General features: G+C 28.7%; 1 protein-coding gene across 1 annotated transcript in view; it reads left to right on the top strand.

Moving 5' to 3' along the window:
- The first annotated feature begins 20775 nt into the window (after positions 1-20775).
- LOC119599572 (protein serrate) overlaps positions 20776-25280 on the top strand; it is a 108340-nt gene continuing 103835 nt past the window's right edge. The window contains exon 1 of the mRNA XM_037949382.1: positions 20776-21125. Within this exon, the coding sequence (XP_037805310.1) occupies positions 20904-21125 (222 nt within the window). The 5' untranslated portion in view covers positions 20776-20903. The remainder of the gene's footprint in view (positions 21126-25280) is intronic.

Genomic DNA, 25280 nt, shown 5'->3' on the forward strand with positions numbered 1-25280 from the left:
TTATGGTTCTAAAAAGAACTTTATTTTATCTTGGATACAAGTTTTCTAGGTCAAATACACATCAACTTTAAGTCGCAGAAATTTACATTAGGTTAGTGTAAGAGTCTACAATTGCTTAGACGGAACTTCGCATTAACTTTTAGTTCTTAATGTTAGGTAAAGTCTTCACATTTGATGTAATCCGGGTTCGCCTTATGTTTACAGCGAAAACAGTTTTAGTCGGCATTAAACCACCATTGAACACCTGCCTTGATGGCCTAATTTCACGGTGGTCTTTTTCATCCACTGGGTAGACTAGAGACGGTCTACCACGAAGAACACAGGTAGCAATTTTTGTACATGGCTGAGCCGGTCCATGTACAAGCACTTTGTTAAAGAACTCGAGCTATCTAATCTCTTGCCATAGTAGCCCCGTTGCGGAATGACAGGCAGCATGGGATCAATCCCAATGCAAACTCCGACAAGGAAAAAGCAATAACTGGTCTAAAGTCAATAGAAGGGGGTGATTAGTCCCAACATCAGGTGAAATCTATCTTCCGGTAAGCCGGAAGGTGACCACCCTTAAGATGTCATGAAAGATTGCATTATTCAAAATGCAATCCCCATCATCTAATGACCCATTCCAATGCATTCCTTAACCTCTTTAAGCCCGCGCAACCACACTACTGAGATGGCCCTGTTGGTTTGGCAACAGCACCTAGAGATATATTTGGTAGTCCGAAATACCCAACAAAATGGATCAGAATCCCTCTTTTATGAACCGATCAATGTAACAAAGGAAATAGGAATTTCCAAAGTCAATTAATTCCAATTATTGCCCCGACAAATTAGTCGCGTAGCATGTATCAATATATCCTGTTGAGGTGGCAACAGCACCGAAGAACTTCCCCAAAGCGTAAAAAGGCATACTAAATCTGTACTAATCTCCAATATATGGAGACTTTCCCGATCTTTAACCAATTTCCGCATCAGTTCCATTCCCATGATCATAAAGATCGCTCTACGGGATGACAGGCAACCATTGAATACTAACCTGACAATTCCCCAGCATATACCGGCGTCCCACTTCACGACCGGTAAGAAATACCGATCGGGTTTAGGAATCCAGCATATGCTGCTTTGTACACAGAGCTTATTGAACTAATCCAAGTAAATTTGAATTCCAAGAGCAACATGTTAGTCATTGGGAATTGATCATGACATTGATCACTCTCAAGCAATTTCAATATGTACAATGACTAAACATATTTGTGATAAATTTGGTTTTTCTTTGCCGGTGCGAAACACTTTTATATCAAGATTGATCAATAACTTCAAACAATCATGAGCGAATCTGACACCTGCAACCAGTGTTGCCATATATTTTTTGAAGAAAACTTTTTACTTTTATGAAAAAAACTTTTTTTCAACAAAAAAAACTTTTTTTGTACTAAAATTACAAAATACCCAAGAAAAATTAGTGAAAAAATTAGCAAATTGAGGAATTTTAAATAGCTTAATGATAATTGGTACAGAACTTTTCCTTAACAAGGAATTACTGGATATTGTGGTCTTAGATACCATAAATTTACACTTGAAATGTCATGATGAATCTATGTAGATTCTGTGTACTACAAGAGGAAACCTCTGAACTTTTGTAACTACCCGTCATTGGGAACTCGAAACACGAAGATTTTGTCTTACCCAGACCCAGATGATATCTTCAAACACTCACCAATTAATCCATTTATCTTCATGCGCGAATTTGGCCTAGTATGGTGAACCAATGGGCTGCACAAAATCTCTACAATATGGTCGAAGTGCATTGTGTCCTTAACGTCTATTCTAAGGGATTAAGGTCATCAACACCGGTCAATTTTTTTCAGTTTTTAGGAATATCTCGAATAAAAACTGAAAAACTGTATAAATTTTCAAAAAACTTTTTTTATTGGAATAAAACTTGAAAACTTTTTTGAATCTCAAAAAACTTGCAAAAAAAGGGAAAACTTGACATATGGTAACACTGCCTGCAACTAACTAGTTTTTATATTTAAAAACTATGGAATCACAAGTTATGTATATCCTAAACAAAAAAGTACTATTTTTCTTATAAAAGTACTTTTTTCACTCCTCCTAAGCACTCTTCAATGATAACACACATTTTTATTTTCTTACCAAATGATCCTCTCTCTTTTAAAAACTCTCATTAAAGGTAACTCTCACTCCGTTTTGTGATCATCTCTCTTTTGCACTTTATTTAACTTCAATTCAATTGTTATTGTAAATGTATGTATGTAATTTGATTTCCATCCCCTTTAAAACACACGTTTATTACACTTTTATCTCTTCATTTAAACAAAAACGCAAAGAAGTGTTAATTTAATCTGGCCTCGGGGGTTGCGCTACTTGTATTCTTTTGACTTTAGCATTGTGGCTGTTCCGATGCTGATGATGATGATGCTTCTTCCTCTTTGATTTTATTTTGATCTTGTCTTGCGTGTTGGATTTTCATCTTATTGTTTCTATTCGATGTTTAAAACTACTGTTTTTTATTGTTGTTGTTTTTCATTTGACACAAAGCACAGTGGGCGTGAGGTGATAATTTTAAGGTATTAAGTGTAATTGTAATATAATTGAAAATTACTGAAAATGATCATTAGGAAAATGGGAATATTAAGATCATTAGAATAGGTTTAAAAATACAAGTGGAACCAAAGTATTTCGAATTTGATCTCCCTACAGTTTTAGATCTCTATCGATCCCGAACTAATTTAAAGCGATTGATTTAACAGACTAAAATTATATGATATTTTAGATTGAAATACCATATATTTTTAAGATTCTCTTGTTCAATGTGATCCACTGTGGCGTATTATTATTATTAGTGTTAGTGAGTAGCAGTGATGCCAAGTGTAGGGATTTTTCCCTTTTTGTAGGGATTTTTTTCAAAAATTTCACGTGTAGGGAAAAAGGGAAAGATTTCTTACTATTGTCAAATTGTAGGGATTTTTCAATTTCATAGTTTTTAACAACTAAAAATATATCCTTTCATGTATTAAACTTTAAAATTAAAAATGAAATCAGTTTTAAGTGTATCGTTAGTAAAAATTCCGCTTGTAATTTCTACAATATATGTACCTACATATCGTTACAAGACTGGCATAATCCAAAATTCGGGTTTCTTGAACTGAGGTCTACAAAACATGCGACATACTAAAATCTTTCATATAGATTTAATGTTCTGAAAATTTATAAAAGTAAACCGCAAAAAGAAAACGCAAAAGTAAACGCGAAAGTAAGCCTTAAAAAACATAAAATAAATTTTTAACATCGAATCGTGATACTGCCATAAATCTATCAATTGTCTTGTTTTTTTAATCTTAACTGAAGAGTCAGGCTTGGAAGATTTGTATTATGTAAAATTAAAAGAAAAAAAAATTTAAATTCTAGAAATTTCATTCCTAAAAATTAAAAAAAAAATACATATATATGTATATATGTATATTATAAAACGGAGATAATATTTTAGTTTTTTGTTATTTTTGTATTTTTTTAAGATAAACTTGGAAAAAAGTAGTGTAGGGAAAAATGTAGGGAAAATAAAAAGTGGGTGTAGGGAAAAAAGGGATTTTTTCTCATAAGCGTAGGGATTTCTGAAAAAAATCTCCTGGCATCACTGGTGAGTAGTTGTAGTGGCAGTAATGTAAGCAGGTATTTAGAGCATAAATGATTGTGTTTTTATTATTTTTGTCTCTGTGTACGGCCGATCGTCAGTACACCGTGTGTATTTGTTATATTTTTAAGGCGTGTGGTCGGTTTTATAGGAAAATTGCTTTGCTTTTAGGCCTATAATTAAAATTAATAATAAGACGGTGTGGTTGGTGGTAGTTGTCTTAATTTTGTGTAAAAAAGACTTAATTATATTTATTATTGTTTTATTATATACTGTTATGGTTGTGTTTTATACTGCTATTATTAACCAGTTAAAATGACTAACTGACTGACTGTCTAAATGTTGCTCTAGAATGTAAAAAAACATAGTGTTGAGTTGTAGAGTGTAAAGTGTTGGCATTGATGTGCTTTTTGGTGGTCTCATTTATAACGATGGGAATTTTTCTGTTTGAAAAAATATGTTATAAATGATTTTATTAAATGGTCAAATGGTTGCGTTTATAAACCATATTTAGGAAAATAAATTAAATTGTTATTAAATGATTAATTGTTTGACTTGTTTTATATTAAGTTGATGTAATAAAACAGATTGAAAATAATTAAAGATTTAGACTCCCTAAAGGGATTTAACTTGAGGTCTTGTTATTATTTTTTTTTTAGTTTTTGAATGATGGCTTATGATCAAATTTAAAATTTATTACAAAGTTTGGTAAAAAATATGTTGGACGAACTAATAAAAAAACAACATTGTTTAGTAGTTTTATGGAATTATTTGTTTAATTTTTATTTTTTATTTGAAGAACATTTTCGTTATATTTTTTATGTTTAAAATATTAAGAATTTGTTTTTTAAATTTTACATTTAAGGGACATTTTTCATAAATTCTTTATTTTTCTTAAATTTAACATAAATTTTCCATTTAAAGATTGTATTGCAAATTTTTTTGAGCAATTTGGTTTAACTTTGATAACATCAAGTACTAATCGATCTCAAATCAAGCCCATTTGGGATTAATTCAATATTTTATATTCTTAAATTAATATAAATTTTCAAATCAAGTATGCATTTGAGATTATATCAAACCGGAACTTCTCAAAATAAGTACAAGATCACTTTGACCCAAAGAGGGCTTTAATTAATTTGTTTATACATTACGAATCTGTACTAGAATCAAGTACATATTCTGTTCTTGGTTTAAGGAAAACCCTACTTACGGTTCTTCTGAAATCACTCGAGCTTCTTTTAAGTACGGATTACTCAATTCTTTTTTCGAATGTACATAAGTGATCTTTGGTCAGCGGAGCATCTCTTTTCTTTTTCAAATATGTGATCAGGGCATGAAAAAGAAGAATTGGTTCCTGGGAACGTTTGCAGTAACAGTTCACTGAACTAATCTAAATGCATTTGACTTCCAAAAGCAACTAGTTGGTCGTCAGGTTCCCCCCGGAGGCATGTTATCCTGATGAAAGACCCCATCATGGTGTTATTGCAATCTCTGGGAAAAGAGGAGCTACCAATACCTCTAGTCTGTCGGGACTATATACTGCTGATGATCAAATGTTTCATCGGTTTTTCCTTGGAATGATTTGACATGGGGTCGAACCAGAAAACCACATAGTCTGGTACTACGGGGGGCCAGTTATCCAAGGCCTTTGTCCTGGCTGGTCAGTTGGTTGAGTTTCCTTCGAGATCCACGTGGTGGCTGAGGTTTAAACCCAAATTAGCGGGAAGAGAATGTCAGTTAAAGGATTGATACGCGGTAAAATCTATAATTCGGGATAAGTTCGGTGTTGTAGTCGAAGTCAGCAGATACCCTACAGAGGGGTGACTGTGAGACAAAGCGTTGGAAATGAGTTGGTGTTAAGTATATATGATACTGGATGAATGTAGGGCTATACGGATCTTTCCCACCCGTATACCTAGAGTGAATGTGTCGGATGTTGTGTGTCGAATGAATGAGAAGTGTGCTGTGTTGAATGATAATGAATGAAAAGTATCTTATACAAATGCTACCATTGAATTTTCCTTCCTTGTCCAGGTCTGTTCAGGGAAAACTCTGTTCATACGAGATTTAACACAGTTTGTTCTCTGTTAGTAAGAACAAAGTCTTCGGTTCATTTGATGGATTCATGTTTTAGATCCCATCCCATGCGTGGTTGTAAACGGAAGTGATGTTTTTGCATCTCGGAAGTTAAGCAATGGTCAGAGATTGAATAGCTCGAGTACTTGAGTAAAGTGCTTGTACATGGACTGGCAGATCCATGTGGGTGAAAAGACCACCGTGAAATAGGCCAACACGTTTGTTAGTCATTAGGTGGCGATTATGTCATTGATCACACTAAAGCAACTTTTTTAAACTACATAGGAATACTTCCCATAAATTTTGAAAAGTGGTGCAATGTAGTTTAAATTTATCCTAAACCACTGAACCGATTAAAATTTTAGGGTTCTTTAGATTCTTACGCGAAGAGTGCTATTGATCAAGCCACTATAATGGGCTCAGCTGATATTAAATAAAGTCATGGAAATAATCTTAGAACTGGTAATAGGAGAAGGGGTATTGTCCTCCAAAGTCCATGGCGATTTCAAGAGTTTTGTAAGGGTGCAACATTCTCTTAATTCTATGACAAATTAAGTCGTTGCCGATTCTGAGAGAATAGTTGCATTATTGATCTAGAGTATGTGGCTGATACTAGAGATGCCAATCGGGATCGGGTAGGGAGCGTAGTAAGCACTTACATCGCCGTGTTAAGAAAATTTGTTAAAATGTTAATGAGTAAGTGATGAAAAGTGTTTTATTAGCTTTTTAACTCATTAAATTTCAATGTACATATATTTTGTCCTGCGTAACCTCGGAACTACTCCCTCATACTTTTTGTACGTCTTGCTAACATTTAAATGAAATTTAAATTTGATCAATTTTTATTGGTAAGTAATCAAAAAAATCACATATCATTTGAAATGTCCCCATAAATTATTACCACAACATTTTGTATTACAAATGTAACTGACAAAAATGTGCAAATTTTGCAAACATAAAATAACCATAACAACAACTCTTAACATATGCTACACAACAATAACTAATCTAATTGATTAGAAGTTATAAGCAGCAACTAATAAAATTAACAAACTCCCAAAAAGGGATGCTTTACAACACACATATTAACACCCTCTTATCAAATACACTGTGAAAAATAAATTTGCAGCAATTAATTATTTAATTGTAATAATAGAGTGAGAGAAAATTATCATCAAAAACTTACACACATGCTTTTGCTCTCCAGAGTAATAAAATACTCTTTGCTACTTGTTTAAACTTTACTCTCTTTGATGTTAAAAGATTTCGTGTGTGAAATGGTCACCCTAAAGTATCTATAAACTACAAATAAAAACAACCAACCAACTAACGAAGAAACGAATCCAATACGAATAAAATTTTTGTTTTGTTGATGGTGCGTGTGTGTGTGTGTGAAGTGTTTTGTATCTGTGTAATGTTGAAATGAGCGCATGCCGCGAGGTTTTGTTAGCCGCAGGACTTGTACAATTTAGTTGAGCGTCATACTTTGAGCTGTAAGCAACAACGGTCGGATAGTTGGTTGGTTCAGTGGTTCAGTAGTTTTTAGAAGAGTTAGTTAGTGGTTGTGTAAACACATTTACATTAACTATTTTTTTTGTTTGTTTATTTTTTTCCCATACCAGCCCGAAAACATAGTTGAGAGTTTCTTGGTACTATGTGAATGTACTGTAACATTTTAGAACAACAGCAATATCGTGTATATTAACAGTAGACTGTTAAATAAAATCTGTGTAAAAAAAAGAGTGTATTTATGATCGTGTGTAGATCCATCCATATAACAACTCTCTGTAATAATATCATCATTCTTCATGCAATTGTAATTGCAGTTAAATGTGTGTAAAAATATATATAATTGTTGTTGTTGTTTTTATTTGAGAGTTTCATACTTTATTTCCATACAATTATTATTATTATTACTTTTTATTACGATTGCGATTATTAGTTAAACTCAAACATGAACGGAGTAAGAAAATTATAAAAATACGTTTATTAAAGTGAATGTGTGCGTGGATTAACACAACGAATATACGAAAACGTTTAATAAAACGGACAAGTGCAAGTGAAAAATCTTCAATAAATAAAGATTTTTAATTAAAAAGATTTAAAACAAAACAAAGAAAATATTTAAAAAATAAAATAAACAAAACAGAAATTTATGAAATTTTTTTTAAGAAAAATTTAAAAAGAAAATATTTAAGAATTTAACAAAAAACCTAAAAAGTTTTTATTTTATAAATAAAAAAGTAAGTGTTAAAATAAAAATTTTTTTTAAATAAAAAAACTAAAAAAATTTTTAATAAAACACAGAAAAAATAAAGAAAAATAAAAAAATAATAAATAAAATATAATAATTTAACTTTAATATAATTAAAAATATAAAAATTCTTAAAATATTTAAATGTGAAAAAATTCAAATATTTTGTGTTAAACCAAAATTTTAAATCAAATTTTCTTTATAATTATTCATGAATTATTACATCTATATAATGGATTTATAAGAAAAACCAATTTGTACATCAAAGAGAAGTAAACAAAAGATTTTTTTATTTATAATTTATTTATATTTTATTAATTTAAAGGTTTTTCTTATACTATTAGAGAATTTTTGTTTTTTTTATTATTTAAAGCAATAAATTTAGATAAAACTAATGTATTTAATTCTATAAATTTAGTTGTTATCTAAATTTATTAAAAAGTTTTATTAAAATGAAAAAAAAAAAAAAAACATTTTAATCAATTTTATTCTTGTTAGTAAAGCCCAGCTGTTGTAAAGTTTTAAACATTTATTTTGAGTTATGGCGATAAAAATTAAGAAATTTTTTAAAGTTAGTTTTTGGATTGGTTTTACAATTTTTAATTTGTTTAATTTATATTTTTTTAAAAAGAAAACATTATGTTTAAAAATCTAAAATAAATTTTATAAATTCAAAGAAATATATTGAGTTCGAAAATTTGAAGTTATTAAAATCTGACCTTAGAATTTATCATTACATCAGGTTTTCAAAAAATCGTTTCATGAATTATGAAAAATCTTTTTTTTTTACCACATTTGAGACAGCGCTAAGATATATTTATTTATAAAATCTGTTATGTCATGCGAAAGTCCAATATATCGACTTCAAAAAAAAAAGTATACTTTGGTCTCTGGATTAAAATGGATTAAAATTTAAGTTAACTATGCATAATTTCATAGTGTAATTAGTGTTTGTAAGTGAATTTTGACCTTCAAGTCATCTTCTGAAGGGGAGTTTGTTTGGGGGCTAGAATCAAATGATGCCCGATAATTACGAAAATCGGCAGTGTCATTTAAACTTTTCTAAAACTAAATTTGCCGATTTTTGTTGCCATATTAGCATATGCCATATTCGGGGGCTAGGCGTACAAATGGACCTGTTTTAATCGGTTCAATAGATTTCGTCCTTGGGTCAAAAGAGGAGTATGTACCAAATTCCATTAAATCGTCTTGAAAATTGCGAACTGCACACAAGCTTCACATGGACACATACATAGATAAACGGACGGACGGATAGACGGACATAGCTAAATCGACTTAGAAAGTGATTCTGAGCCGATTGATACATAGGACCAATATTTTTGAGTGTTACAAATATCAGTGGTGTAGGTTATAAAAACTATTTATCTTAAAGTTTTTGTTAACTTGCAAATTTGGAACCAGTTCCCATAATAAAATTTAAAGACATTTTTATAAACTTTGAAAATCAAAATTATGATCGAAACATTTAATGTTCGAAAAATTGCAAATTTGGAACCAGATCCCGTAACAAAATTTAAATAAATTTTTAAAAATTCAAAGTTATGATTCGAAAAATATTTCAAAAAGTTTCTAACTTATTTATATGGATTCATAAAACAGGAAATTGTTAATTTCCGAGTTAGTTCTAGGAAAACAGCTATAAAGTAACTAGCTGTTTTCCTAGATTTTCTATAACTATAGCATCTATTGAATTAATTTATAAGTAACCCAGTAAAATATTTTCATATTTTGGTAATGAGTATTGTAGGTAATGTAGTTATTTCACACATTACTTGGTAATGTGTGGTCTTTATTAATAAAATTATTTCATTTTTTTGGATAAGATTTGTAGCCAGATGTATAGAGCGTATGTCTAATAAGGAATTAGTTAATGGTTTTAAGATATGGTTTTAGTAGATATTAGAAGATTTTTGAAGAAATATTGATTTGTATCTTTGTGTAAAAACTGTTCCAAATAGCACTACAAAACAACTTTTTAATGGAGCATTGGGTAATAGAATAGACTGATAAATACAGAAAATAACTGTAAAGCCGGTTTTAAATCCGGAAAAGTCGGGTAAGCACATTTGTAACCAGTTATTTTTTGGTCATCGTCAAACAAAAACAAGTAGTTATTCACCCAAAAAGAAAGTACTTACTCTTTACTTCAATATTACTTGCCTACTTACCGGGTAAGTAAAGATTTTACTGGGAAGGGACTAAAAACTGGTTTTAAATTTAATTTTGATCTAAACTTGTAGAAGAATTCTTAAGTTTTAATATGGGAAGTGTGCTTAATCCATAGTTAACTTTAATAATCGTTTTTACAATAGACAGTTAAACTTTAAACTTTAAGTAAAAGTACAAAAATAAATATATAAAAAATACATTTAATAGTCTTAGCATTTGATTTTATATTAAGGTCTTGCATTTTACCAATAGCAGCTTGTAATGATGTACTCTGTGTAGTATTTTTACAAGAGTAGCAAAATTATTATAACCATAGATCGTGGGTTCGATTTCCACCTTAGACTTTGGTAAAGATGATGTATCAGATACCAATAACTTAACAAAGAAAACATAAAAAAACTAATTTGTTTCATCATCTATTCAGATCTTTTATTTTTACAAGATCAGTTTACAATGATTATTGTTATGTTCGCATTTAGTTATTGTGATCTTGTAAGCTGTAACATATTTCTAGATTTGCTAGGTTTGCAACAATGATAAGTTGAACTTTGAGTTTTTGCAGATCAATTTTGTTAAAAACTATTGAAATATCCCAGTAAAAACTTCAATTACCATGTACAATGCTAAAATTTACTTAGACAATAGCATTTCAAGTCATTATTTTTAACACGGAGGTGTCATTGGAGGCAAGTACTTACAACAAACGCTTACAAACGAACGCTTACAAGTAATGGGAAAAAGTAGTCATTGTAAATTGCATTAAAAAAAGTATACAGCTTCTATAGCTTCACAGTCAAGATAACTAATGAATTAGAAAGTATTTATATAACACATTATTAGTAAGACCTTATTAGACTACTTCTATGTAATCCAGCCGATATGTAGTAGTCATTGAAAAGTATGTTGTTTATTATGTAATTACACTTGAAAGTCAATTAAATTTATTATTTATATAAAATAAAGAGTTTAAAATTTATTATATATTGAAAATATTATGATTTAAAATTCCTTAAAAGAACTAAATATGCAGTTATACACAGAAAATAATCTATGCTTAATATACACGAAAAATGTCGTACATTGTACGAAATGCTTGGTGGTATAATACAAAATTATTTCATATAATTTTAGAAAAATTAGTTTATTTTACGAAATATATTTTTTTCATTACATAGATTGTATTATATGAATTTAGAATAAAAATAATGAAATTTACGAAATATTTATTTCATTTGTTTACTTTCGTTAAATGTTACATGACTTAACGAAGTTATTTTTGTAAAATGAAACAAAGTTTCTTAACATAAACGAAAAAAGATATTACATAAGGTTTTCGTACTTAGGTAAAATTAGAAAAAAGTTTGATTTGAATAATATTTCGTATTAGGCACGAAATATTCGTAACTATAACGAAAGCATTAAATATTTTCAGTGTACGTTTTTTTTTATATAAAACAATTTTTAAAATACAGATTATGTTAACGAACATAAACATTTTTCTTCTAGTGGATGTCGATATTAATAATAAAATGACTGTTTTTTTTATTTAATTGATAAAAAAAATAAAAACAAAAACATAATAAATTCTACATAAATATTTAATGGACTCTCCTCTCAGTCTTAATAATTTTGTGGTATATAAAAATAAAATTATGTTATTTAATATAGCAAACAGTTGTAGATTCATTCAACTATTTTTTGTATATATATTTTTACATATAAAAAACAATTTTTTTTTGTTATTATTTATTTGATATTATTATTGTTATTATTATTATTATTTAAATGATTGTGTATGGTGGTTGTGTCAACTTAACGACAAACTAATATTGTATTTTATACAATAGAAGAGTAAAAAAGAAAAAAATCGTTAGATTTTTTTTTTTACGAGTAGTGGACTGTATAGTGATCACACATCACTAGTACTCTAAAACGTTTTATACTCAAAGATTTTAAATAATATTTACCAAACATGTATTTACTCTCTATACTCTATTGATTGCAGTTATACTCAATGTACATATGTATGTATATACTACTTATAAATTTACTATTACTTTATAGTACTTACTTACTTGCGCTCTCTCCTTTGATTTGATCATTATTTGCGTTTATTGCATGATCACAAAATATGAGTGTGAAAAATGAGAAAAAACATACGATTATGATTATTAAAAATAATAATAAATAAACAGTTGCCGTTTTGTTTATTTAATGTAAGGAGTCGTGGTTTTTTTATTAAAATTTCCTAAGAAATTAACAGAAAATATTTAATAATAATAATAAATGTGTGAATAAAATCATTAAAAAAATGGAACTCAAAGCGGCGGCAATTTGTAAAGTGTAGTTAGATTTGTTAAAATAATGTTGAATATAAAAAGTGAATGTATGTTAAATATTTTTTTTAAAATAACTGTAAAAAGGTGTGTTTAATTTATGGCAAATATTTTAACAGCCATTAGGCTAATTATCTCTTTAAGTTTATCAATAAATATAAAAATTAATATTTAATATACATAAATTCAATATAGAAATGAAACAGATCTTGGGAAAATGATACAAGTTTATTTGCATAAGTTGCAATTATATCTACTATAAAAAGTGATTTTGCCTTAATAATACTAGTGCAAGTTTTTTTTTTTAATAAAAAGGGAGTAGTGAACCAAATTTTATGGAAGACAGCTACAAAAGTAAAAATATTTAAAAATCTTTCTTATGCGATCGAACCAAATATTCTTTAGAATAAAAATAAAATACCCAATACAACTTTAAACTGCTGACACATTAAATCCCTTAAGCTTCCTCATTAATTCAGACATTAGGTCTAAAAGAAAATAAAAAACCCAAATTCCAAGAACATGATCTTAAACACACGCATACATACACAGAACACTATTCTAAACGATAAAAAAAAGTTCATTCATGAACTAATTAGTGACCATCTACATCATCAGCGTCATCATCATCAATACACATTTTTTTTATGACACTATTAACATGAAATACCCCACAATAGACAGGAGTAATAAAAAATGAAAATGGAAATTAAATGAAATATTCCCACAAACGAAAATAAAAATTGATGGCCAACATCAATAAAATAAAAAAGACCAGAAAAAAGAAAAATTTTTTGGGAAAAAACTATAAAATGCTGCTACTTTTTTTGTTGTTAAGAGAAATAGAAAAAAAAGATAAATTCAAATATTTTATTTGTTTATAATCTTCTAGAGTTAATAAAATTTCAAATGCACTGTTTGAATTTTATAAAGAAACAGGTGATTTTGTAAGTTTAGTTTAGAAAGAACAAACAAATTTTGAAAAAGTTCTAAAAATAAAATTGGAATAAAACCCAGTAAAAACTTTCAATTGTTACATAAGTAACACTGATTGGAAGATTCTTAGGAATTACGTTCAGGAAACTGAGTTTATGGACACTGGAAAATACTTCATTCAGTTCCCTTTTTTTCATGATAAGGAGCGCACAACAGGCCCGATAGTGGCCTAGGTGTATTTCTATCCTACCTTTATCAACCTACCTAAATAAGTAACAACAACTTTTCAATAACTACCACATATCGTCTGGATTACATTGAAGTAGTCTTATAAGGTCTTACTAGTAATGTGATATATAAATACTCTCTAATTACTTGTAAGTTTTTGTGGTTAGTACTTGCCTACAATGACAGTCAATATGTTAAAATGCTATTGTGCTTTTTAAACCCTTACATCGTAATGTAAGTTTTTGCTGGGAAATAATATTTGAGAAAATAATTGAAAATTTTTACAAAATATTTTATTGAAAAGAAAATTTAAATGTTTTATTTTAAGAATTTATTATTAAATGTGTTTTAAATTTGAGTTAGAAATTTGAATCTTAATAAAAAAAGTAATTAATGAAAATTTTCAATTTGCAAATGTTTGTGAAATTCTGAGTTAAAAATTTTTTTTTTCGTAAAAATTTGAATTTTTGAGAAAATTTTAGAAAATCGAATTTAAGATGAAATATTGCTTTTTTTAAGAAAATTTTAGTTTTTGGTAAAAATTTTTTAGAAAAATTAAAATTTTGACACAAAATTGTAAAATTTTATAAAAAATTGGTTTCATTTAGATTTTTAAGTAAAAACCGAAATTTTATTTTTTTAGCGACAAATATAAAATCGAGTGAAAAATCGGTTTCTTAGTAAAATTGTTTTTGTTGCATATGAGAATTTGGTTGACGTTTTTTAAAAAAAGCAAAAATTCGATATTTTATTGAAAATGTTGATTCTTTACATTTCTTCTTAAACAAATTTAGAATTTGGTGAAAACTAGATTTAAAATTCGGTCATTTATTGACAATTTCGGATAATTTTTTATAGATAGAGATTTAAAAACATAGAATTTGATTTATTGCAGGCTTGGAGGGTAATGACTACATTTTCAATTACAATTACATTTGAAATAATTGTAATTAAAGCTTTACTAATTATAATTACTTGTAAATGTAATTGAAGTTTTGCCAATTGCAATTATTTGAATTGTAATTCAAGTTTTACCAACTACAATTACTTTTAATTGAAAAATTTCCAATTACAATTACTTGTATTTTGTTCCTTATAATTACATGTAATTTGTAATTATTAGTAATTACAAGTAACTGTAATTGGCAAAACAGCAATTACAATTACAAGTAATTGTAATTGGTTATTGGTCAATTACACATTACAAGTAATTGTAATTGGTTATTGGTCAATTACACATTACAAGTAATTGTAAGTAGAAAAACTTCAAATACTATTACAAGTAATTGTAATTGGTTATTGCTCAATTACACATTACAATTAATTGTAATTGACCATGTAATTAAGTGCTTTGTGTAATTATTAACCCTTATGCCTGATTTATTGAGTCCCTAAGTTATCTGGAGTCTTCAAAAACAATAACATAACATATTTCACGGTGGTACCATTACAACCACAGGGTGAGCTATTAGACAACTAAACACAATTTTTATACATGGTTCCGTCGGTCCATGTAGCAGCACTTTGCTTAAGTACTCGAGCTATCTAATCTCTTAATCCTCGCTGCCCCATTGCGTTAGTTCCGGTATTCAAAAACATCACTTTCGTTTACAACCACGCAGGTGGGATGGTTTCTGTTGATTCGACAACAGCAACTAGAGACGTAATCGGTAGACCGAAGAACGAATCCATTAAATAAGCCAAAGAGAAGTTTTTACTCATAGAGAACACACTATGGTAAGTCTGGTATGAACAGAGAAGGATGGAAAATTCAATGATGTGTAAGATACCTTACATCCATCATCATTCAACTTTTACTTCTCGTTTATCCCATACATTCATTGTGAAAAGCATCCGACACATTCACTCTAGGTATACGGGTGATGGAAGGACCACATACCCCCTCATCTATTCCGTATCCTATGTAATTGATACCAACTTATTCCCTAAGCTTGGACCCACAGTCACTCCTTGCTATATCTGGGGTATATGTTGTCTTTTTCGGCAACAGAACCGATCATGTTCCTAAATATAGATTTCACTGTGTATTATTCCACGCCTACTGCGAGTTTGGCTTTAACACAAACAACATGTGTACCTTTGCATTAACGGGAACAAGACAAAGTCCGAAACTTTGTCCCGTGGGCTACGGGGTCCTAGATCATATGGTTCTCTAGTTCGACCCCAGATCAAATCATTTCAAGAGAAACAACAACAATAAACTTAATTATATATAAAAACAAAACCAGTTATAGAACTCATTTTATACCGCCGATATTGGGTCAATAGTTATTTCTTAAGTCTCTCAGCTTTAAAAGTTCCATTTTAAGACTCTTTTTTTTTATAATTTTATTGCTTGTAGACTGTAATCTCTGATTGATTGTATTTTGATTTTATATTTAGATTAAATAAATAATATATAATTTAATGTTATTAACACGTTTTTTTTTTTTTCTTCTATATTTTATGTTAAAGGCGGCATTAGTGAACAAATTAACTTGTTGATGTTTTTATTTTAGTAATAAAAACTAAAGTAATAAAACCAGTAATTTTTTTCTCGAATATTATTTATAACTAGTGGGCTTTAAACATATTAGTTTTCTAATTTAACAATAAAATCTTAGTTTATGTTTAAAATTTTTGGAGAGATTAGAGATCTGGCACATCATTCATCAGATTTGAAAAAAAAAAATCATTGACAACCCCCGATATTTTTATGTTAGTTTTAAGCCACATCTTTCTTTTTTCACATATGTATAATTAACACTCCAGCCTTATATTTCTTATGATTCATTTGCAAATCTTAAATGTGTTTTTTAATTTATAAAACAAACAACGATTTATAATTATACACTGTCAAATCTAATTACATATAGACAATTTCCTTTACTTAACAATTCCATTTAAACTAAAACCTGTTGCTTTTCAAAATGAACTATAATTAACATTTTATATTTATCATAAATATATAATAAACAATTAACACTTGTTGTTATTTCTTTACTATTAAATAAATGTATACTTAAATACATATATTTATAACAAATTACTAACATTATTATCATTTACAACATTACAAATGCTCCAATTACAAATTAAAGAGGCATGCAACAGCAGCAATAACAACAACAACAAAACGACACGGCATTAAACAAACATTTAAAAAGAAATAAGAAAACCCCTTTCATAGAAAACTTATACAAAAATTCACCCACTAAACAAACACCTACATATACTTATACAAAATACACCACACACACACACACACACACACACGCATGAGAGCAGTAGCAAAAGCAAAAAACTGCAATATAACTTCCGGTCAACTACTAAACTCTAGTTTACACTACACACCAATAATTATCCAACACATGCTCAATAGAAATACATATTTTTGTTGCTTATAAATGAGTGTGTGATCAAGCTCTTCATTTCTCATTCAACAAGTCAAGTGTATTTAAAAATCGAGTGATGGATGGTTGACTGTTCATCATATTATGATTGTCGTTGTGGTTGTTGTCGTCATCATCGTCATAATTTTTATAAATCGTTGTTGTATTGACAGAGTCAACGACTTCCGTTTTATGAGAATTTTTCTTTATCTACATAAAATACATTTTATTACTCTCACTTTGGTGTGAGTACTCTATTTATAATAATAAAAAAATTTTTCGAGGTTGGGATGAAAAATGTTTGCAAATAAAGGAATTACTTTATTTTCTATAAAGGAATCAAATTTCGGAAAGGGATTTAAAATTTGAAATGATAATTCTTACTAGAATACTTAAAGTAGGATTAATATATTGCCGATTAATTGGAAAAATAGTGTAGTTCAAATTACACAGGCCAAACAATTTTTAACCCAGAAACCAGATCTAATAGATTACCGATTTTGTCAATATTTTTACCTAAAAGATAATGAATTTGAAATTTGCCCCGGACGAACGCATTTTTAACCCAGAGACCCAACTGAACCATTCTAAAGGAATCTAACATCGAAACTTCTTCATCACATAAAATATTTGATGTTGTAGTCATAATGTTTTCAATTACAATTACATATGAAGTAATTATAATTCAAGTTTTATCCATTACAATTACTTGTAATGATTGTAGTCGTAATGTTTTCAATTTTCAATTACAATTACATTTGAAGTAATTGTACTTTAAGTTTTATCAATTACAATTACTTGTAATGATTACATTTCAAATTAATGTAATTGAAGCTTTACCAATTATAATTACTTGTAATTTGAGTTTTGCCAATTACAATCAAATGTTTGTAATGTGTAATTGAGCAACAACCAATTACAATTATTTGTAATTGTGAATTGTTTCCCTTAAAATTACTTGTAATTAGTAATACTTAAATTACAGTTACAAGTAATTGTAATTTAGAACTGGGCTTGGCGGTAATGATTACATAAAGTAACCCATTACGTGGTCAATTACAATATATTACATGTAATATGTAATTGAGCAATAAGCAATTATAATAATTACTTTTAATTGTAATCAAAATTAGCCAATTACAATAACTGGTGTGTAATTGGCGGAACTTGTAATTGTAATTGGCAGGACTTTAAGTACAATTACAAATCATTTGAATTGGTTATTGATCAATTACATATTACAATTATGTTATGGTAATTAGTCACATAATGAATTACTTTATGTAATCATTAGATTACTTTAGGTAGTACTATTAACTCCTCTAGCATATCCCACCTTAAATTTGTATAAACTCATAGATCCTGAATCATTTTCTACTAATAAACAAGCAGCCACCAAAATAGTTCTGTGTCAGTTCCTTGTCTTCAAGAAAATTTAAAAATTAGTGTTTTTTCAGCTTAACTAAAAATGAATCATCATTTAAACGTTTATCAGCAACATTTTCTTTATAAAAAGACCACTAGCAACATTGTTTCGATTTCCTTAACACTTCTCAAATCATCCTCGTTTGCAATAAAATTAAAAAAATGCATACTTGCAACAAAACCTTTAAAAACATTTCAAATTAAATATTATCTTTTGTTTTAGTTTTGCTGCAGCAGCTATTGTTGTTGTTTTTGTTGTATTTGCCTTCTTATAGTAATAAATGCAAATTAATTAATTAATTTATAAAACGAGTAATTAACACCATGTTATAAAAGTCAACAAACAAAACGACAATGAAAATAAAAAAAAAACATATAAAGAAAATTCCAAAACCAAAGTGTATAATCATGGGAGACAATCATCGACAACATACAAGTCCAAGTCCATATAAAAAAATAACAAGACAAGTTGGGAAAAATAAAGACACACACACAGAAAAGGAGAATAAATTCTCAGCAAAAAAAAAAAGGAAAAATCAACCACAAATAAACAAAAACTTAAAAAACAATTAGCAAACAAATACTTCATGTGGTTTGGTTTGCCTTACAACATTAGAGGGAGAATAAGGTGGAGGAGGAGAAGAACAGAAAACCCATAACATCGGGGAGAATTGATGCATACAAATAAATAAGCAAAATTGCATACAAATTTATAAGCATGATTTTGCTTTGTCTGTCTGTCTGTCCGCCTGTCGTACGGTCTGTTTCCACTAATTTCCCTGCATGCGTACCTTCACTACTGCTAACTGCGCCGCCTGGCTCGTTGTTCTTTGCCTTGTGGTTGTCGATGATGCCAACAACAAGTGACAACATTGACAATGTTGCTGCTGCTCATCGATCTTCTTTCTGGTTTGTTGTTTATGCTGATGACGATGATGATCGTTTCATGAAAACATTATAATATTTGTTTTTTTTTCTTCTTTCTCATCTGTCGTTCTTTCTCTCAGGGGTATGATGATGATGATGATGGTGTGTTTATTTTCTTGCTGACTTTGTAATGTGTGTATGTGATAAAATGCTGGTTAAGTCAGCTTATTTGTTGTAGTAGTTTTTACAACGTTGATGTTTTTTTTATTATAATTTTTTATAGTTAGTTAGTTTATTTATTTTTTTGCCTGGGATGCCGTACGATATTTTTACTACTTAGCGATCAAAGTTCTTGCAGTATGTCATGCTTTTCAACTAAAATCGGTTTTAGATTATATTGATAGTATTTTCTTAAAAATTTAAGTATTTCCTTTCAAAAAATATCTAGTTATCTAAACTTTTAGACTTTATTGATCATAGTTTTAATATTATTGCTGTTCAAAATCCATCAAGTCGCTTCATAATTGGCTAAGATATAAACAGAAGAATACAACTGAGAGAAAACTACTTCTAAAGTAGCACAAAGTAAGCACTTACTTTTACTTTCAAAGTGATGAAAATTTGATTAGAGAGATACACATCGTTTACATTTCTTTTCTGCGAGAACTTTTTCACTTTCCTTGTAATCTGGCCACATTTTCATTTTCAAACTTGGATTGAAAAATAACGCGAAAAAGTAAGAAAGAGTAATAACAACAACAACAGCAGCAAAATATTGTGAATTTTAAATTAATGTAAATTGAATTGCATTTGCATTAAACATGATGCTTGTATTTTTTTTTGTAGTTTATAGCCGGTTAAGAGAAAAAATGATGAATGAATTTTTTAAAAACATGTGATGATAGAATTGAAAACTGAAAAATCAACACTGTAAAGCGTTTTTTACACATATGATTGTTATTATTATTATTGAGCATGGTCAGGTTTTTTAATATTTTTTTCTTATAGCATTTTGTCATAAAATTAATTGAAATTATAGAAAAAGGAGATTGAGAAAGTAATAAATTAAATCATAGTTTAAGAGAAAGGAAAAGTTAATGACAAAATAAAACTTTACATAAAATTAGTTTTTCTTTTACTTTAGAAATATATATATATATATATATATATATATATATATATATATATATATATATATATATATATATATATATATATATTTCTTGTTTACTAATAAATATTTTTGTTTCTTTCTTTGCAGCAAATTTAACTTTACAACTAAAATAAAAAAATTATCAAAATAAATAACACAAAAATTTTCAACAACAATGATAAAACAAAAACAGTGATAAATACAAATTTTGTTAAACAAAATCTAAAAAGTTAATAAATCGTTTAAGAAATTCCTTAAAAAAATATGTTTAAAACTAAAAGTTTTTTTAAACAATAGTGAAATTGTGCACAAATTTCATTAATAAAAAAAACCCAAACCAATTAATTATAAACTTTCTAAAAAATAAACAAATAAAATAAATTAATACCACATGTCATCAACATTGTTTACATTAACAAAATCATCCACATCACCTGCTACACATAAAATGTTTACCAAACATTTTCGCAGAAAATCTTCAGAATTTAATGGGACTTGCAGCATAAATTCTTTAAACCGTTCCAGTTGTAGTAGAAAATTATTCGCTACCACCACCAGCAATACAATGCCTTGTATTTTAATATTTGTTATATTAAGTTTATTAGTTACTAAGGTAAGTGAAATTTAATTTGTTTATATGTGAATAAAAACATATTATAATCCTCAGAACTGAGTACCAAAAACGTACATAGTTTTTGTTTAGTTCCTATTCTACATCAGTTCTATTTCCTGCTCTAGTTCAGTTCTAGTTCAGTTCTAGTTCAGTTCTAGTTCAGTTCTAGTTCAGTTCTAGTTCAGTTCTAGTTTAGTTCTAGTTCAGTTCTAGTTCAGTTCTAGTTCAGTCCTAGTTCAGTTCTAGTTCAGTTCTAGTTCAGTTCTAGTTCAGTTCTAGTTCAGTTCTAGTTCAGTTCTAGTTCAGCTCTATTTCCTGCTCTAAATCAGTTCTAGTTCAGTTCTAGTTCAGTTCTAGTTCAGTTCTAGTTCAGTTTAGTTCAGTTCAAGTTCAGTTCTAGTTCAGTTCTAGTTCAGTTCTAGTTCAGTTCTAGTTCAGTTCTAGTTCAGTTCTAGTTCAGTTCTAGTTCAGTTCTAGTTCAGTTCTAGTTCAGTTCTAGTTCAGTTCTAGTTCAGTTCTAGTTCAGTTCAGTTCTAGTTCAGTTCTAGTTCAGTTCTAGTTCAGTTCTAGTTCAGTTCTAGTTCAGTTCTAGTTCAGTTCTAGTTCAGTTCTAGTTCAGTTCTAGTTCAGTTCTAGTTCAGTTCTAGTTCAGTTCTAGTTCAGTTCTAGTTCAGTTCTAGTTCAGTTCTAGTCAGTTCTAGTTCAGTTCTAGTTCAGTTCTAGTTCAGTTCTAGTTCAGTTCTAGTTCAGTTCTAGTTCAGTTCTAGTTCAGTTCTAGTCAGTTCTAGTTCAGTTCTAGTTCAGTTCTAGTTCAGTTCTAGTTCAGTTTCTAGTTCAGTTCTAGTTCAGTTCTAGTTCAGTTCTAGTTCAGTTCTAGTTCAGTTCTAGTTCAGTTCTAGTTCAGTTCTAGTTCAGTTCTAGTTCAGTTCTAGTTCAGTTCTAGTTCAGTTCTAGTTCAGTTCTAGTTCAGTTCTAGTTCAGTTCTAGTTCAGTTCTAGTTCAGTTCTAGTTCAGTTCTAGTTCAGTTCTAGTTCAGTTCTAGTTCAGTTCTAGTTCAGTTCTAGTTCAGTTCAGTTCTAGTTCAGTTCTAGTTCAGTTCTAGTTCGTTCTAGTTCAGTTCTAGTTCAGTTCTAGTTCAGTTCTAGTTCAGTTCTAGTTCAGTTCTAGTTCAGTTCTAGTTCAGTTCTAGTTCAGTTCTAGTTCAGTTCTAGTTCAGTTCTAGTTCAGTTCTAGTTCAGTTCTAGTTCAGTTCTAGTTCAGTTCTAGTTCAGTTCTAGTTCAGTTCTAGTTCAGTTCTAGTTCAGTTCTAGTTCAGTTCTAGTTCAGTTCTAGTTCAGTTCTAGTTCAGTTCTAGTTCAGTTCTAGTCAGTTCTAGTTCAGTTCTAGTTCAGTTCTAGTTCAGTTCTAGTTCAGTCTAGTTCAGTTCTAGTTCAGTTCAGTTCTAGTTCAGTTCTAGTTCAGTTCTAGTTCAGTTCTAGTTCAGTTCTAGTTCAGTTCTAGTTCAGTTCTAGTTCAGTTCTAGTTCAGTTCTAGTTCAGTTCTAGTTCAGTTCTAGTTCAGTTCTAGTTCAGTTCTAGTTCAGTTCTAGTTCAGTTCTAGTTCAGTTCTTGTTCAGTTCTTGTTCAGTTCTTGTTCAGTTCTAGTTCAGTTCAGTTCTAGTTCAGTTCTGGTTCAGTTCTAGTTCAGTTCTAGTTCAGTTCTAGTTCAGTTCTAGTTCTAGTTCATTCTAGTTCAGTTCTAGTTCAGTTCTAGTTCAGTTCTAGTTCAGTTCTAGTTCAGTACTAGTTCAGTTCTAGTTCAGTTCTAGTTCAGTTCTAGTTCAGTTCTAGTTCAGTTCTAGTTCAGTTCTAGTTCTGTTTCTAGTTCAGTTCTAGGTCAGTTCTAGTTCAGTTCTAGTTCAGTTCTATTTCAGTTCTAGTTCAGTTCTAGTTCAGTTCTAGTTCAGTTCTAGTTCAGTTCTAGTTCAGTTATAGTTCAGTTCTAGTTTAGTTTCAGCTCCGATATAGTTTAGTTTTAGTTTAGCTCTAGTTAATAGATATGTTGTTGTTTTTGCCAAAGTAATAGTTTTCATTTCCCCTAAATTAATCATTACATCTTTAAAATATTAAAAAAAACTTGATTTATATATTTTTAAAAACCTAGCATTAAAAATTGAGAACAAAAAACCCGGCATACATTTTAATAATGTAAATCAAAAAAATTTAAAACTATAACCAAAAATCATAACAAAATTGTGAAGAAAAAACTATAAAATCACCAAGAAATTCCTAAAATATTTAATTCATTTATATAATCCCGCATAAACATAATAAATAAACCAAAAAAAAAAGTTACGTTTAAATAATGATAATTTCAAGTTTATGGTGTTGATAAAAACCAGCCTCCAAAAAACCTACTGTGTTTAAAACACAAAAATGCCCAAATGTCTTGTTAAGAAAAAATCACAAAAAAAAACATTTTGTAATTTTGATTTGATGGATTTGTTTTTAGACACTTGTTATGGCCAACAACTGAGTGTGTGTAATCAATTAGAATCTTTTTTACCCGCAACTCACAGAGAAAAAGTACACACACATATGGTGAATTTTTTATTCACTCTAAATTGTTGTGTGTATCTTTAAGATTTCATTTAAGACAATAAAAAATTATATTCACTTTAATTAATTGTAAGTAGTAAAACGAGTATAGACCTTTTTTGTTTGTTTTTTTGGTGAACTCAACAAGCTACAAATATTTCAAAAAGGTTGATGAGCAAACATCACATCATTTGTAGTTTTAGACGAAGAATTTTATATAAAAAAGTAAATTTGGTATGTACAAAAATGTTTAATTGTATATGATTAATAATTCAAGATTAGTTAAATGTCTTCAAAAAAAAAAAAAAAAAAAAATACTATAAAAAAAACTTTAAAAAATATGTATATTTAAACTATAAAATTGATTGAGTTTATTTAAAACAAGGTTTGATTTGCCTACAGATTCAAGTAGAATATTTTTATTTTTATGTTGATTTCTGTTTTAGATAAAATATTTTAGTTCAGTTAATTCAATTTGAAAAATGACTTTTTAAAAGGTATAAAAATCATGTTTGTTTGTGTCTGGCGGTATTTTCGTTTTTAATTGTTCAAAGTAGAGTTCATTAGTTTTATATGTTTATTAATGAATTTAAGGTAAAACGTCCTTAAATAAAAAAACCCTTTTATATAGAATTTTTTACAAACAAGTGGGGGGTCAATGAATTTTTCAAAATTTAACCTTTAAAGACACTTGTGTAAATTTCTGAGGAAAAGAGTTTGGCTGAATCCCTTATCAGATTTGAAATACTTTTGGTAACTAGGTTCAAAAATATGGGAGAATTATTCTTAACTAAATGAGAGTTATATTAAAATTAGTTGCTATTCAACTATTACCCTACCCGTAAAGGGGTTTTTCATATTGCCATTAAACTTATTATTCGTCTTAAATTTTACAAATTTAAAAATAAATACGCTAATTTTTTATATATTTTTGAAATGATTTAGTACACAAAATATTAATGAATAATGCTTTTCAAAATCCTAAAAAACACTTAATTGCTAAAAGTTTATTAATTCTCTACAAACAAGTTGATTTTTTGAGCCCTACTAGGAGGTCAATTTTATTACACTCCGAAACAAATATTATAATAATAAAAACATAAAAAAATTAATCAAAACTAATATTTTTAATAAATAACAACATGGGTGTTCAAAAAGAGAGAATATGTTAGTATAAAATACTCATCTGCATAATGATGATCGGTTTGTTTTAACTTGATTTTATGATCATTTAAAGTACTCCTGCTGCCAGCTTCCTTAAAACATTTTATTTAACTGCTTTTCTTCTTAACGGACTTTGTAACGTTCTTTTTAACGTAAAACGATTTGTATTTTTTGTTTAAATACTTGTGTGTGTTCGTTTGCCCGTGATTACCATGAAGATCAGTTTCGTTTTGGTCATAATGTATTCGCCTGCTCTTTATACAATTTTTCCATTTTTTGTTGTTGTGTTCACAGCCCATAATCCGGTCATTCAACATTTTATTTACATGAAATGATCGTAAGCATCAATTAAGAATAATTTACATGCACTAAGAAACAAAAGACTTCTTATACTCGACATTTAGTTTTTTTTTAA

Source organism: Lucilia sericata, unplaced genomic scaffold, assembly GCF_015586225.1.
Source record: "Lucilia sericata isolate MDLA Ls3-8-SP2 unplaced genomic scaffold, ASM1558622v1 Contig000082F_arrow, whole genome shotgun sequence".
NCBI lineage: Eukaryota > Metazoa > Arthropoda > Insecta > Diptera > Calliphoridae > Lucilia > Lucilia sericata.